General features: G+C 38.9%; 1 protein-coding gene across 4 annotated transcripts; it reads left to right on the top strand.

Annotated features, from left to right (window-relative positions):
• Positions 1-3,382: 3,382 nt before the first annotated feature.
• On the top strand, positions 3,383-12,022 carry frzb (frizzled related protein). Of its 4 annotated transcripts, XM_026912894.3 has the most exons (7): positions 3,383-4,129; positions 4,724-4,762; positions 7,524-7,580; positions 8,747-8,812; positions 8,893-9,097; positions 9,269-9,332; positions 11,126-12,022. In XM_026912894.3, the coding sequence occupies exons 1-7, from the start codon at positions 3,655-3,657 to the stop codon at positions 11,183-11,185; spliced, it is 966 nt and encodes a 321-aa protein (XP_026768695.1). In that variant the 5' UTR covers positions 3,383-3,654; the 3' UTR covers positions 11,186-12,022. The 4 variants fall into 4 exon arrangements, with proteins under 4 accessions (XP_026768695.1, XP_053089976.1, XP_034160244.1 ...); XM_053234001.1 differs by lacking the exon at positions 4,724-4,762; XM_034304353.2 differs by lacking the exon at positions 7,524-7,580.
• Positions 12,023-12,699: the final 677 nt, after the last annotated feature.

Below are 12,699 nucleotides of genomic sequence, written 5' to 3'. Positions count from 1 at the left end.
CTCAACACCAGAAGAACTGATGAGCCATACAAATCAGCTGTGGTCTTCGAGGTAAAACGTTTCCTCTGAAGTTTGAACATTTCCCCGTAGTGCTCTGGTTTGGAAATTTGTGCCAAGAACTGAGTGCGTATGATTAGAAATGCTGTCAGCAAGTCAGGGCTACAGTGGGCGTGAAAATAATAAATATTTATTTTACATCTGAGTGCCTAACCTCAGCACGTGGCTTTCGAATCTAAATGCAACAATTTTATTTTAACATACATTAAATTAACCCCTTTATTAAATGGAACTGAATATTGGTTTATTTCTTGCCTCTTAAAAACTCAATATTTTTACACCTTTTGCAAATGTATAGCTGGTGAAATTCCAAATATGATTCATGCAGCGTTTCTAACATCAGTACACTCTATGAACAAAATGGCTTCCTCAGCAACTCTTTGGATTCCTCAGATAAGTTAGTAGGAATCCTTGTTTCAAAGAGAGCAGTACTGTGACACCTTTTGAATAACTAAAGCATTTTATCAAGCAGAGTAGATATGTGTTCAATTGTGTATTACCATTAAAATACACAAGATATACTTTACACTGAAGTTGTTACTTACTGTAACAAGGCTCTGACACTGGAGACTCCTTCCATTAATGTTACATAAACATTTATTAACAGAAAGCTTCACCACATCAACAATTATGTTTTATGCCTTTTAAAAAATTTGTTTATTATTATTCTTCTTAGTTTATGTGGAGCATCTGCCCTACAAGTCCCTGTTTATGAGCTGTCTCTATAGAAAAAACATATTAGACCATGCACATTCATATAAACCTATCATGTACAGTATGTTACTGTCCGAACCCTGCTGGTTAAAAAAAAAATTAATCCACCCCTTCTGACCAATCAGAACGGAGAATTCAGCTGTGCTATTTTATAATGTCCCCTAAAAGTATGCAGTTTGTAGTTGATTTAAACATGCAGTTTCCATGATGCCGTAAGCTTCCATCAAATGCGTGCTAAATTATCCTTGTAATCTTCAGACACCAAACATGGCTTGGTTGATCAACTACAGTTGGGGTAAATCAAAACTGAAAAATGAAATTGTTTCATTTTTGGCTGAACAATCCTGAAAAAAATCCACTCCATTAGGTCATGTAAATCTTTTTCTCATTTATAAAGTCAGACACGCAAATGTGTGTGTAAAATTGCTGGGAGACTGTTAAATGAGTCAGCGTAGGGCAGCTGTTTCTTATGGAGGCTACAGAGGCAGCTCTGTAACGCTGAATCGGAGTCTGTCCTTAAAGACAACTGCCCAATTGTTTGTTAACTAGCTGTTTTATAATAAAAACCAGTTTTGTTTGGACAGCTTTGACTATTATTTGTAATAAAAGTGAATAAAAGGTGACATCAGTAGTGCATGCAGTGTCAGAGTAGTTACATTACTTTTGCTACAGTTCACTAGAGGACAGTTTTAACATTGTAGAGAAAGCTCAGGTCGCTGCAGTGTGAAAGTAGCTGGCCTAACACTGGATTCCTGCTTGTGTATTTATGAAGTGATCTGAAGTTTCTATGGCCAAAATCTTATCCTCCCTTAAAGCCAGGCACCACGGCAGAATAGGGTTTTTGTTTTCAATTGTCAATCTTCAAATATATTCCATAAATAATGTTACTCTCATAATACATAAAATAAAAGACTGATTACAAAATTGTTTTATCTCAACTTGGTTATCTGTATGTATCATACAGTAGTTACATTGTGCATTTTAAATATTTCCATACTGAATCACACATCACTGCTTATTTATTTTGGGGGGGGGGAAAAACCCTTATGTAATCCATCTTTAGACATTTCCTTAAATGACAATGATTCACGAAAGATTAATTTTTTGTGGTTGCTGACATTATTAACTGTTTTCTCAAAATTTCACACATACATATTCATAGGTCTTAAAAATGACTGACAGAGTGTTGAATAGTTTTGACTTTAAGTGATATGTCTGCATTTTTTTTTTTACAAAATGTCAAAACAATTGCATGAAAAAAATGAGAAACTTTTATGTAAAGTTTGACTGTTGCAAAACAAAACCCAAAGATTCTAAATAACAAACATTTGTTTAATTTTTTTGTTGTGTACAAAAATTATGCATAATTAGTGCATATTTAATGAAGTTTCGTCTCATTTGCACATTTTAATACATTTTAGAAGAAGATTATTATACAAAACATCTTGTATTTATTAATGTATGCTTTTAACAGGATAAGTTTCATTTTGATGTGGATAAAGGGGGGAAAACAGGCCTTTAGGGACTGGTACCTGACCTTAAAGTGTTTTAGGAATTTAAAGTATCCTAATTGCACTATATGTTTCCCTACAGGGCAGGGCTGTCACACTCCAGACCTGGAGAGAGATTTCTATTTTCTCTTGCAGCTCCTTGGTAATGAGCTAATGAGCTGAATCACTTTGGCAATTGAGGGTAAAAGATAAACTTTGCAGTACTTTGACCCTTTAAACAAACATACATACATACATTGTGTATGTGCTAGAGAAGTCAGGAAATAGAGCAGATGTTAGATGAATGTGTATCACTCAGAAAACCTGCTTGAAATGGCTCATCTCAACTGAATCAAATGGCTCATCTCAGCTGTCTTCTTTGTATAGCAAAAATAAAAGAATTGGCCTTGCTGTTCTGATACAGAGGGGTCTGGATATTTTTGGGAAGGAAATGACTAAACTGGGCTGGATTTTGTAAAGATTTTTTTTAAGTTACAAAACACTTTTGCAGGTCGGTCTAGATAAGGGCGTGTGCTAAATAATGTAAACGTTAATATAAATAGCCCACCTTAGCTGAATTAAATAGCTAATCTTAGCTGAATCAAATGGCTGATTTCATATGTAAGTGGCAGTGACAGTAATTGTTTTTTTTAAATGAAAAGTTATGTCATACATCACAGCACTGATGCTGTGGAGGCTGTTTTTTTGAGTTGGTCTTAGAAAAATAACCTTCAGCATATCTCATCCCTGGCCATGCATTTTGCTTTACCCAGAGTAAAGTCAGTCAGTCACGTGTTCCAATATTTTTGATCACTTGAAAAATGAGTGGGTTCAAACAAAAGGTGCCATGTTCTAAGTTGTTTAACACATCTAGATGTAAATATCAGGAAAAGAAAGCTGAAATTCTCTCATATTTATCTTAGAGCTCCTGGATTAATGCAGTGTGTCCTGCTGCATCACATCAGCTGAAGGAGTAAGGGAAGGTGCTCACTGCTTGGGGATGGGATGGGATGGGATGGGATGGGAGGTTGGAGTGGAGGGGAGGAGGTTTGTTTGCACGTCAAAATCACCCAGGTCCTGCCCAGTGACGTCACTTGGGGACTACACCTGCGCGCGCACTCGTGCAAAGCGCTTTCTTATTGCTCGGGTCTGTGGAGCGCAGCGCGCGATCACTGCGAGCGCGGAAACGCAGAGACGACTTACGAGCAGCATTCTTTGGGGAGAGCTTTCTCTGTCTCTCTCCTTTTTCTCTTTTAACAAGCTTGCGTTAGAGGAAAACGATGAGATTTGTGCACACACTCGCGTGACGCAGACGCGAGGACTTTGAAAACTTTTGTACAGGAGCGCTGTTGCTTTTGAGCTATAGACTCTTCGAGATTAGATCATCGAGACGATGTGGCGTGCTTTGGTCCCTGAGCTGGTGTGTGTGGTGGCCGCGATGGCGTGTCTGGTGCTGGTGTGCTGTCCGAGTGGAGCGGCTCTGGCCGGCTCGTGCGAGATGGTGCGCATCCCGCTGTGCAGCCCCATGCCCTGGAACATGACCAAGATGCCCAACCACCTGCACCACAGCACGCAGGCCAACGCGGTGCTCGCCATCGAGCAGTACGAGGCGCTGCTGGATACCGGCTGCAGCCCGGACCTGCTCTTCTTCCTCTGCGCCATGTACGCGCCCATCTGCACCATCAGCTTTCAGCGCGACCCCATCAAGCCGTGCAAGTCGGTGTGCGAGCGCGCCAAGGCGGGCTGTGAACCCGTCCTCAAGAGGTACAACCACACGTGGCCCGAGAGCCTGGCGTGCGAAGAGCTGCCGGTGTACGACCGCGCCGTGTGCATCTCACCTGAAGCCATCGTCAAAGCCGATCCATCAGGTACACACCGACTCCAAGTTCACTGACACCCCCTCCCCCCTTCCCCCCCAATCCTGTTATTTAGTCACGTAGTGCACTTCTAACATTTTATTAACACTGGCTGTGACTTACATTTGCACTCTTTCATCTCGAGTAATGTTCACACGTTCACACAAAATGCACTTTGCCATCCAAGGAACACTCAAAGGAAACTTTTGTTTGTTTGTTTTTTAATCAATATTATTCACTCTTTAAAATAAAAAGTGTTCTTTGGATGCATAATGGTTCTACCTGTATAAAGAAGGCCTTCAAGGACACAACCCTCTGTTGCAGGGTTCCAGATAAGACAGTAAAAGGGCTAGAGCAATGCCATTTACCCAGTTTGGGGTTTTACTGAAAGGTTCTTTAACCATTTTGTTGTTGGAGACACAAGGACTTTTCTGCATATTGTAAGTGTTGAGTCTTTGTGATACAAAGAAAATGGTTACAGAACCACCAAGCAGAAGGATTTTTACAAATTGCTTTAAAGAGCAAGATTTTTGTTGGTATTTTGCTGCTTTTGTTATTACTATTATTACTGTTATTGTTACATCTGTTTCTATTTCTTCCTTAAAGATAATTCTTTCTTTCAAGACTCGTCAAAATGCAGCCCTGGTAAGACAGCGTGTTTTTTTTTTTTCCCCGCCAATTTAATCTGCTTTTTGTCACGTTACAGTTTCAGTTTGTATCTGTAGCGCAGTTGTTTTCATGAAGCAGCTTTACAGAAAACTCACTATAAACTATAAACTATTGTACAGGTACATTTTTTTGCCAAGATGAATTACAATGTGATTATATAATCAGAACTACAACAGTGGTCCTCAGGCCAATTACGTAGCTTAAATACACTCTATTCACATACCCAGGTAAACGATACTTAGTAAAGATAGATACTAAAGGTGGAAAAGACGTAACCTTATGAGTACTATTCCAGTGACACTACATATGTATCCTGAAAAGTACAGTTTAGTAACTCTTTCTGAGAGTGTAGGTGAATGAAAGTGACCGTGTTGAGAGAAAAACTCTGAGAAGCATTAGGAAGAAACCTGAGAGGAAGTGATATTTAAAACCCATCATTGTCTGGTGGACCCAGAACAGTGGACATACAGTATGAAGAGTGAATTAACAAAAGGACTCTGATCAGAGTCAGGATCCCAGAGATACAGCAAGGGCTGCTACCAGACATCACAAAACTGTCCAAATAAACTGTACACTGCATTGATTTTAATCCTCTTATTTATTATTAAGAAGGAAAACCTTATAGAGACCAGTCTCATTTTCAGAGTGGCCCCATGTGTTAACAACAGAACCAAAAATATAATAATAAGAAATTAGAAGTGTAAGCAAAAAAGTAAAAATTTAAAATAAGAGACTCAAATAATTAAAGGGAAATAAAACCCACAACATCAAAATCAACAGCTTATAAAACAATCCACTAAGAATAAATTTTAAAAATGCATGAATATAACATTAACTCAAATAAATAGATAAGTGATTAGATAAGAGCCAGAAAAGATTTAAATGTCAGGCAGGGATTGGCAGTCGTTTTAGCTAATCAGCTAAATACAAATCATGCCATATATGTTTAGAAAGCTGGTGATAATTTGGCTATAATATGTCCAGGCATCTGGGAGTGTCAGGAAGGTGGGTGGCGTACACACACACACACACACACACACACACACACACACGCATGAGAAGTGCCCTAGTGGGATGTGGGATTCTGCAGTTCTACTTGTTCTAATTGGTTGAGCAGTCTTTGCCTCTTCATGTTGACACTTGGCATCTATTATGACTCTGCCAGAAATCATTATTTATGGTTTGTAGAAGCCAAGAGGGTCATAGCAAAATTTACTCTGGAAGTTTCTATTTTACTCTGGATGGTCATAGCAAAATTTACTTTCAAATAATTTTTCTGATTTTAATCATTGCAGGATACATTCACATTTCATTTTATTTTATTTCTTTGTAGAGAAATTGTAAAATACCACTCCAGTAAAACAGCAGTACATGTTCTACCCAGAACACATGGGAGATGTGACACCTACAGTGGGGATCAGGGATGGTTAAAAGGAATAGCTTAGGCTTACTCTGGGTCAAAGATCAGGCTTACGCTGGGTCGAAGATCAGGCTTACTCTGGGTCGAAGATCAGGCTTACGCTGGGTCGAAGATCAGGCTTACTCTGGGTAAAAGATCAGGCTTACTCTGGGTAAAAGATCAGGCTTACTCTGGGTAAATGATCAGGTTTATGCTGGGTAAAAGATCAGGTTTATCCTGGGGAAAGATTAGGCTTACGCTGGATAAAATGTCAGGTTTATGCTGGAAAGCTCAGACTTAGACTGAGTAAAAGCTAAGGCTTTTGCTTTTTAAGAGCTCAGACTTACTCTGGAAAAAACATAAGGCTTATGCTGGGAAAAAGATCAGGTTTATGCTGTGTAAAATTCAGGCTTACACTGGGTAAAAGTTCTGGCTTATGCTGGGTAAAAGCTCAGGTTTATGCCGGGGAAAAACATCAGGCTTACACTTATACTGGGTCAAATCTCAGACATACAGTGAGTAAAAGATCAGGCTTATGCAGGGTAACAAATCAGGTCTATGCTGTATAAAAGATCAGGCTTATGCTGGTCAAAAGTTCAGGAGTACACTGAGTAAAAGGTCATGCTTATGGTGGTTAAAAGTTAAGGCTTATACTAGGTAAAAGATCAGGCTTACACTGGGTAAAAGATCAGGCTTACTCTGGGTAAAAGATCAGGTTTATGTTTGGTAAAATCTCAGGCTTATGTCTGGTAAAATCTTAGGTTTATGCTGGGTAAAATCTCAGGCTCACGCTGGGTAAAATCTCAGGCTCACACCAGGTAAAAGATCAGGCTTACGCTGGGTAAAATCTCAGGCTTATGATAAGTAAATGTTCAGGATTACAATGAGTAAAAGGTCAGGCTTATGCTTGGTAAAAGATCAAGCTTATGCTGGGGAAGAGCTAAAGCTTATGCTGGGGAAGAGTTAAAGCTTATGGTGGTTAAAGGTTCAGGCTTATACTGGGTGAAATCTCAGGTTTATGCTGGGTAAAATCTCAGATTTACACAGGTTAAAATATCAGGCTTATGCTGGGTAAAAGATCACACTTTTTGCCGGGTTAAAATAGTCAGGCTTACACTGGGTAAAATCTCAGGTTTATGCTGGGTAAAATCTCAGGTTTAGGCTGTGTACAAGATCAGGCTTAGGCTGGGTAAAATCCAGGTTTATGCTGGGTAAAATCTCAGCCTTACAGTACACTGGGGAAAGGATCAGGCTTGCACTGGGCAAAATCTCAGGCTTGTGCTGGGTAAAATCTCAGGCTTACGCTGGGAAAAAGCTCATTGTTTCTCTTCATTGTAGAAATGAACCCTGACTTCGAGACAGAAGTGAACAATGGCAACTGTAAAGCAGTCAGTGGTACTTTGCACAGTTTTTTCTCTTCATCACCTTTGCATGTGCATTTGATATCTACAGCAGTTTTAGATATGTATTACAGGGTGTCTGAGGGTCCTTAAAAAGTCTTCTCTGATATTACATTTTATGAAATGTAGGCCTAAAGTACTAACATACTTTAAACTTGAACTTACATGCTGTTAGATTTTGGGTTATGGACATTCTGGTGTTTGTAACCCTTGACACACACTGGAACACTAGGTGTATGTGGTAACTTCAGTGCTTGAAGTGGGAAAAAAAAATAAATGCTGGTATTCTCCTCATTGGCATGTTAGTGTATGTTTTAACAAGCACTTCAGTTCACACCAGCTGCATTAGAGGCGCATAAAATCACACTATCATTTTCAATTTGTGCTTCCACTTGGCTTGAGTGGCTAGCACGGGTAATGTGGCGAACCGAGAGCCAGTACCCCAAAAAAAATCTTTACAGTAACAGCTAAAACATAGAAATGCCAGTACTGTGAACCAGTGTGTAATGAACCACTTCAAGCACTGCGCATCTTCAGCCAAGAGTGGCTGGACAGCAACACAAACTCTCGCTGGTTAAAACCTGTCTGTCAACAACTCTGAAGCTCAGATTACTAATGTGCAAGTTATTTCGAGGACTGTTTTTGTATTTGGTGCATCATCATAACTACAAAGTTGGTCATAAACTATACTTAAAAAAATATTAAATTTAACTTGAGGACACTTGCAGATTCCCTGTATTACATTACTGACATTAAAGTCATTAATGATGCAACTGATGCTTTACTGAATCAAAAGCAAAGGAGAACATTTTCTATTAACACTGCATGGCCTTTTGTCTCAAAAACAGAGAGACTAACACTGAAGGTTTGCTATTTATTGACCTATAAAGATCATTTTATTTATAAAGATTCTTATCCTTTGTAATGATAACCTATAAAAATATTGATAAGAGCTTATCAAGCATGTTTAATCAATAGTTAGCTGATTTGTTACTTCCTTGGCATTATTAGTATTTATTAGCTATGTATTCTAATTAATTCTATATAGATGTAAACACTCATGACCGTAGGTGTGGGTCATTTGTGTAATCTGTGTTTAGTTTTTTATTATTATTATTTTTTTTTTAAAATTTTTAACAGCACATGTGTTTGCTGTTTCAGATCGGTGCAAGTGCAAGCCTGTGAAACTCGGCCAAAAGACCTATGCAAAGAACAATTACAATTATGGTGAGTCTCAGATACAAGCAGATTATTCGTTACAGTGTGTGAAAGTATATGAAATGCTAAGATCTGATATCCCCTCGCAGTAATACGTGCGCGGGTGAAAGAGATAAAAAGCCGCGCTCATGACATCAGCGCTGTTGTGGAGGTGAAGGATGTGCTGAAGTCTTCTCTGGTTCACATTCCTCGCGACACCGTGACGCTGCACTACAGCTCGGGGTGTCAGTGTCCCCCACTTAACCCCAATGAAGAGTACATCATCATGGGCTACGAGAACGAGGAACGATCAAGGTACTGTTTCTTTCTTTGAGTCTTTATTTATGGAATTTGGCACTGTACCCACTATAATAATAATAATAATAATAATAATACAGTTGTTGTAGTTTTTAGTAGTAGGAGTAGTCATAAAATTATTATTATTATTATTATTATTAAATAATTATTTCATAATTTCATATTCAGACTGTTTCTTACTGATGGATCCATCGCACAGAAGTGGAAAGACCGGGTGGGACGCAAAGTGAAGGTATTTGCAAAATACTTATTATACTAGTAGTATAGTATACTATTGCAAAATAATTCTGTATTTAATACCACAGTGCTGTTGAATACTTGACACTGATTGGTCAGAAGGTGTTGATTAGTTTTCTATAACAGCAGTGCTGACAGTAGTGTCTGCTCTATTTCAAATCACAGTTGAATTAATTTTTAATTAAAATATTCTAATATGTTATCATTTGTATAGCAACAACTCATTCAAAGGGACTTGTATAGGGAACATGATGAAGTTTTCTGTTAGGAGATTTACATTTTTGCATTTTCCATGTCTTGGTAATTTGACAAGCTGCATTTTTTTGTCTTATGACAAAAGAGATAAAGAGAAGTTAGCTTTAATAAGTGAGAGCAGGAAATAACTAATGGCTGTCCTACAGCATAAAAAGTACATTGTGTCATTCTTTAATAAACTTAAATTGTAACCGTAAAATTGTAATGCAAATTGCTGTGGTATAACAGGAATAAATCACTTTGGGTTGCGCTGTTATAGGAAGGTAAACTGCATCACTCCACCCCATCATATTAAAATAAAAGCACACCGTCCTCTAGGCTGCTCGTCCAGGGTACTCTAAATCTCCCTCCAGGGCTGGAGTAAATAATCACATAACACTAGCTAGGGTATTTTTGGGCATCTCCCCCACCTGCTGCTGCATATGTGCAGGGATATAGTGTGTACAGGCCATATTGGATTGGAAATAAATTGCTTGTACTTTCTGCTGAAGTGTCCAGCTGTGAAGTAACAAAGCCGTCACGCACGTTTCATGAATTTCCGACGTGCGAATACTTGAACATATACATTTCTTAAAGTAATAAACGACCTGGTTCACTTTCAGTTACATTTTGGAGATAACTGCAGGCCTCTGGCTGGAACAAAGGTTAACATGAGTTAACTTCCAGTTGCAAATATTTTCCATGTGTTCAAATAAACAGTGTATGTTCACAGTTCTGCTGTATCCTACATGCTGGTCATATACTACAAGTCTCTCCATCCCATGCACTTTAATATGTAAGGAATAAAACACTCAGGGGCATGCTGTTATAGGAAAATAATCAAATCTCCACCACACTGGCTTGTAAGAATAGCCACAAAGAACAACAACAACAAATATCAGTCATTCTTTCACACAAGAACAAACAGGTATAAGGCACAAAGTTGCAGGATCAGAAATATTGCTGATATCTGATGTCTTTGCTTTTTATAATCATCTGCATGAAACGTGATTAAAGAGTTTAACCACCAAGTAAGCCCTTAACGATAATGTCCAATACAGGATTAATTCTCAGCTGACTTGTTATTCGTTTACCTTTTCTCTTACAAAGTTTTTTCTTACTGATGTTACAGCTATTTTTTTACAGCCTGCAAAGGATTCAGATCCCCTGCAGCTAGTCTGTTTTTTTTCTACTCAGATATAAATGGCATCTTCTCTGTTTGGTAACAGTGATGGATGAAAAACTAAAATGTCTGTCAGTGCAAGCTTTGTGGCAAAGGCTTTGTAATCGGTTTGCTCTTTTCATACGCTGCAGGATTTAGCCCTTGAGAAACCAGAGTGAGAATAGGCAGAGAAAAATGAGTGTGTATTGTGTGTTGAATAGGGGGGAAAGTACATTCTGATCTACGATGATATATACGCTGATGGTCCGCTGTGCGAGCACAAAAAGCCTGCTGTATTCAGGACTGCAGGAGAATGAAGTGGCAGTGTGTGTTCTGCATGTGTGCTGAGAGTCTGAGTGACATGACTTTGTGGTCGTTGTTTTTTTTTCCAGCGCTGGGATCAGGCCCTCAAAGGAAAGAGACATGATAACGGCAGACACGCTCGTCCCTGACCTCACTCTGACACGGACCAAACCCGACCACACAGAAGTATCTGAGAAAACTGAAAAAATTGCACTAATGTACGTTCTTCTTGATGTGTAAGGAGTTGTAGCAGAGATGTTTTTAGTTGTTGCTTTGTAAGATAATTTTTTAACAGTATCTCTTTTTTTAATTTGCCTTTGCACGAACAAAATGTTTATTTCAACATTGCTGCATATGTGTGTGCGTGTGTATGTGTGGACTTTTTTGGGGGGGTGGGCTGGGGTAACTTGATTCATGATTGTGTTGGAAGGGAAGATGATGGGGATTCAATGGCGCATGAGGGAGCTTGTACATGAGCAGATGACTGTTTTCTAGCAGCGGGAAAATGAGAAACAGTGTTTGGACACAACACAGCACACCATCAAGCCTTCTACGTGTTCACACAGTCATGCTGAAGCCTCCCCGTTGCTGGATTAAAACAAAATGGAGGGAGGAGGTGTCATTTGGCATAAGACATAAACACAAGGACAAATCTGAAATCCTGAAATTAATTATATCAGTAACAGAGACAAAATGTTAAGCATTAATGAATTACAGTCATTTAAAAGGAATATTTTTTGCATAATATCGCCGTAGTTCTGGTTTTGTAACTCTTAGGCACACCTTTGATATTCTTGATCATTAGAATGCCGTTTATGAATGAATGAATGCATAATACATAGAATGAATGTCGTGGTTCATTGAAGACAGCTGTTTTTATATTGAACTGATTGATACAAGATGATTCAGCCTTGCTCAAACCATTATTCATCCTGCCTGTTATCACATTTACATCCACTATTAAACATATCTGACTGGTGAACTGAGTTACATGTTCAATGTGTGTTAAATGTAGTTAAGCAAAATACAAAAATCTAATTTACCCAGTTTTACACATTTTCCCGATATGCCTGGTGTGTGAAGTTTGTTTGTTTATTTAATTTTGAAGCTAAATTGTATGGCCAAAAGTTTGTGGACACCATCATATCCACCATCATATCCATATGTGCTTGATGAACATCCCATTCCAGATTTATTCTCCCTTTGCTGTTATAATAAGCTTCACTCTTCTGGGAAGGCTTTCCACTAGATTTTGGAGTGTGGCTGTGGAGATTTGTGTTCCTTCAGCCTCAAGAGCATTAGTGAGATCAGGCACTGATATCAGGTGGGGTGTTCCAATTCATTCCAAAGGTGTTCAGTGGGGTTGAGGTCAGGGCTCTGTGCAGGACACTCGAGTTCTTCCACCGCAACCTTCACACACCATGTCTTCATGGAGCTCGCTTTGTGCACAGGGGCATTGTCATGCTGGAACAGGTTTGGGCCTCTTAGTTCCAGTGAAGGGGAATTGTAATGCTACAGCATACAAAGGCATCCTGTATAACTGTGTACTTCCAACTTTGTGGCAAAAGAAAGATTACGTGGAGAAGGCTTACATACGAGTATGAAGGTCAGGTGTCTACAAGCCTTTGACCATATAGTGTACGTTATGATCTACATAATTTAC

Source organism: Pangasianodon hypophthalmus, chromosome 5, assembly GCF_027358585.1.
Source record: "Pangasianodon hypophthalmus isolate fPanHyp1 chromosome 5, fPanHyp1.pri, whole genome shotgun sequence".
Lineage (NCBI taxonomy): Eukaryota > Metazoa > Chordata > Actinopteri > Siluriformes > Pangasiidae > Pangasianodon > Pangasianodon hypophthalmus.
The sequence above is the reverse complement of the archived record's forward strand: the minus strand, read 5'-3'. Positions and strand labels throughout refer to the sequence as shown.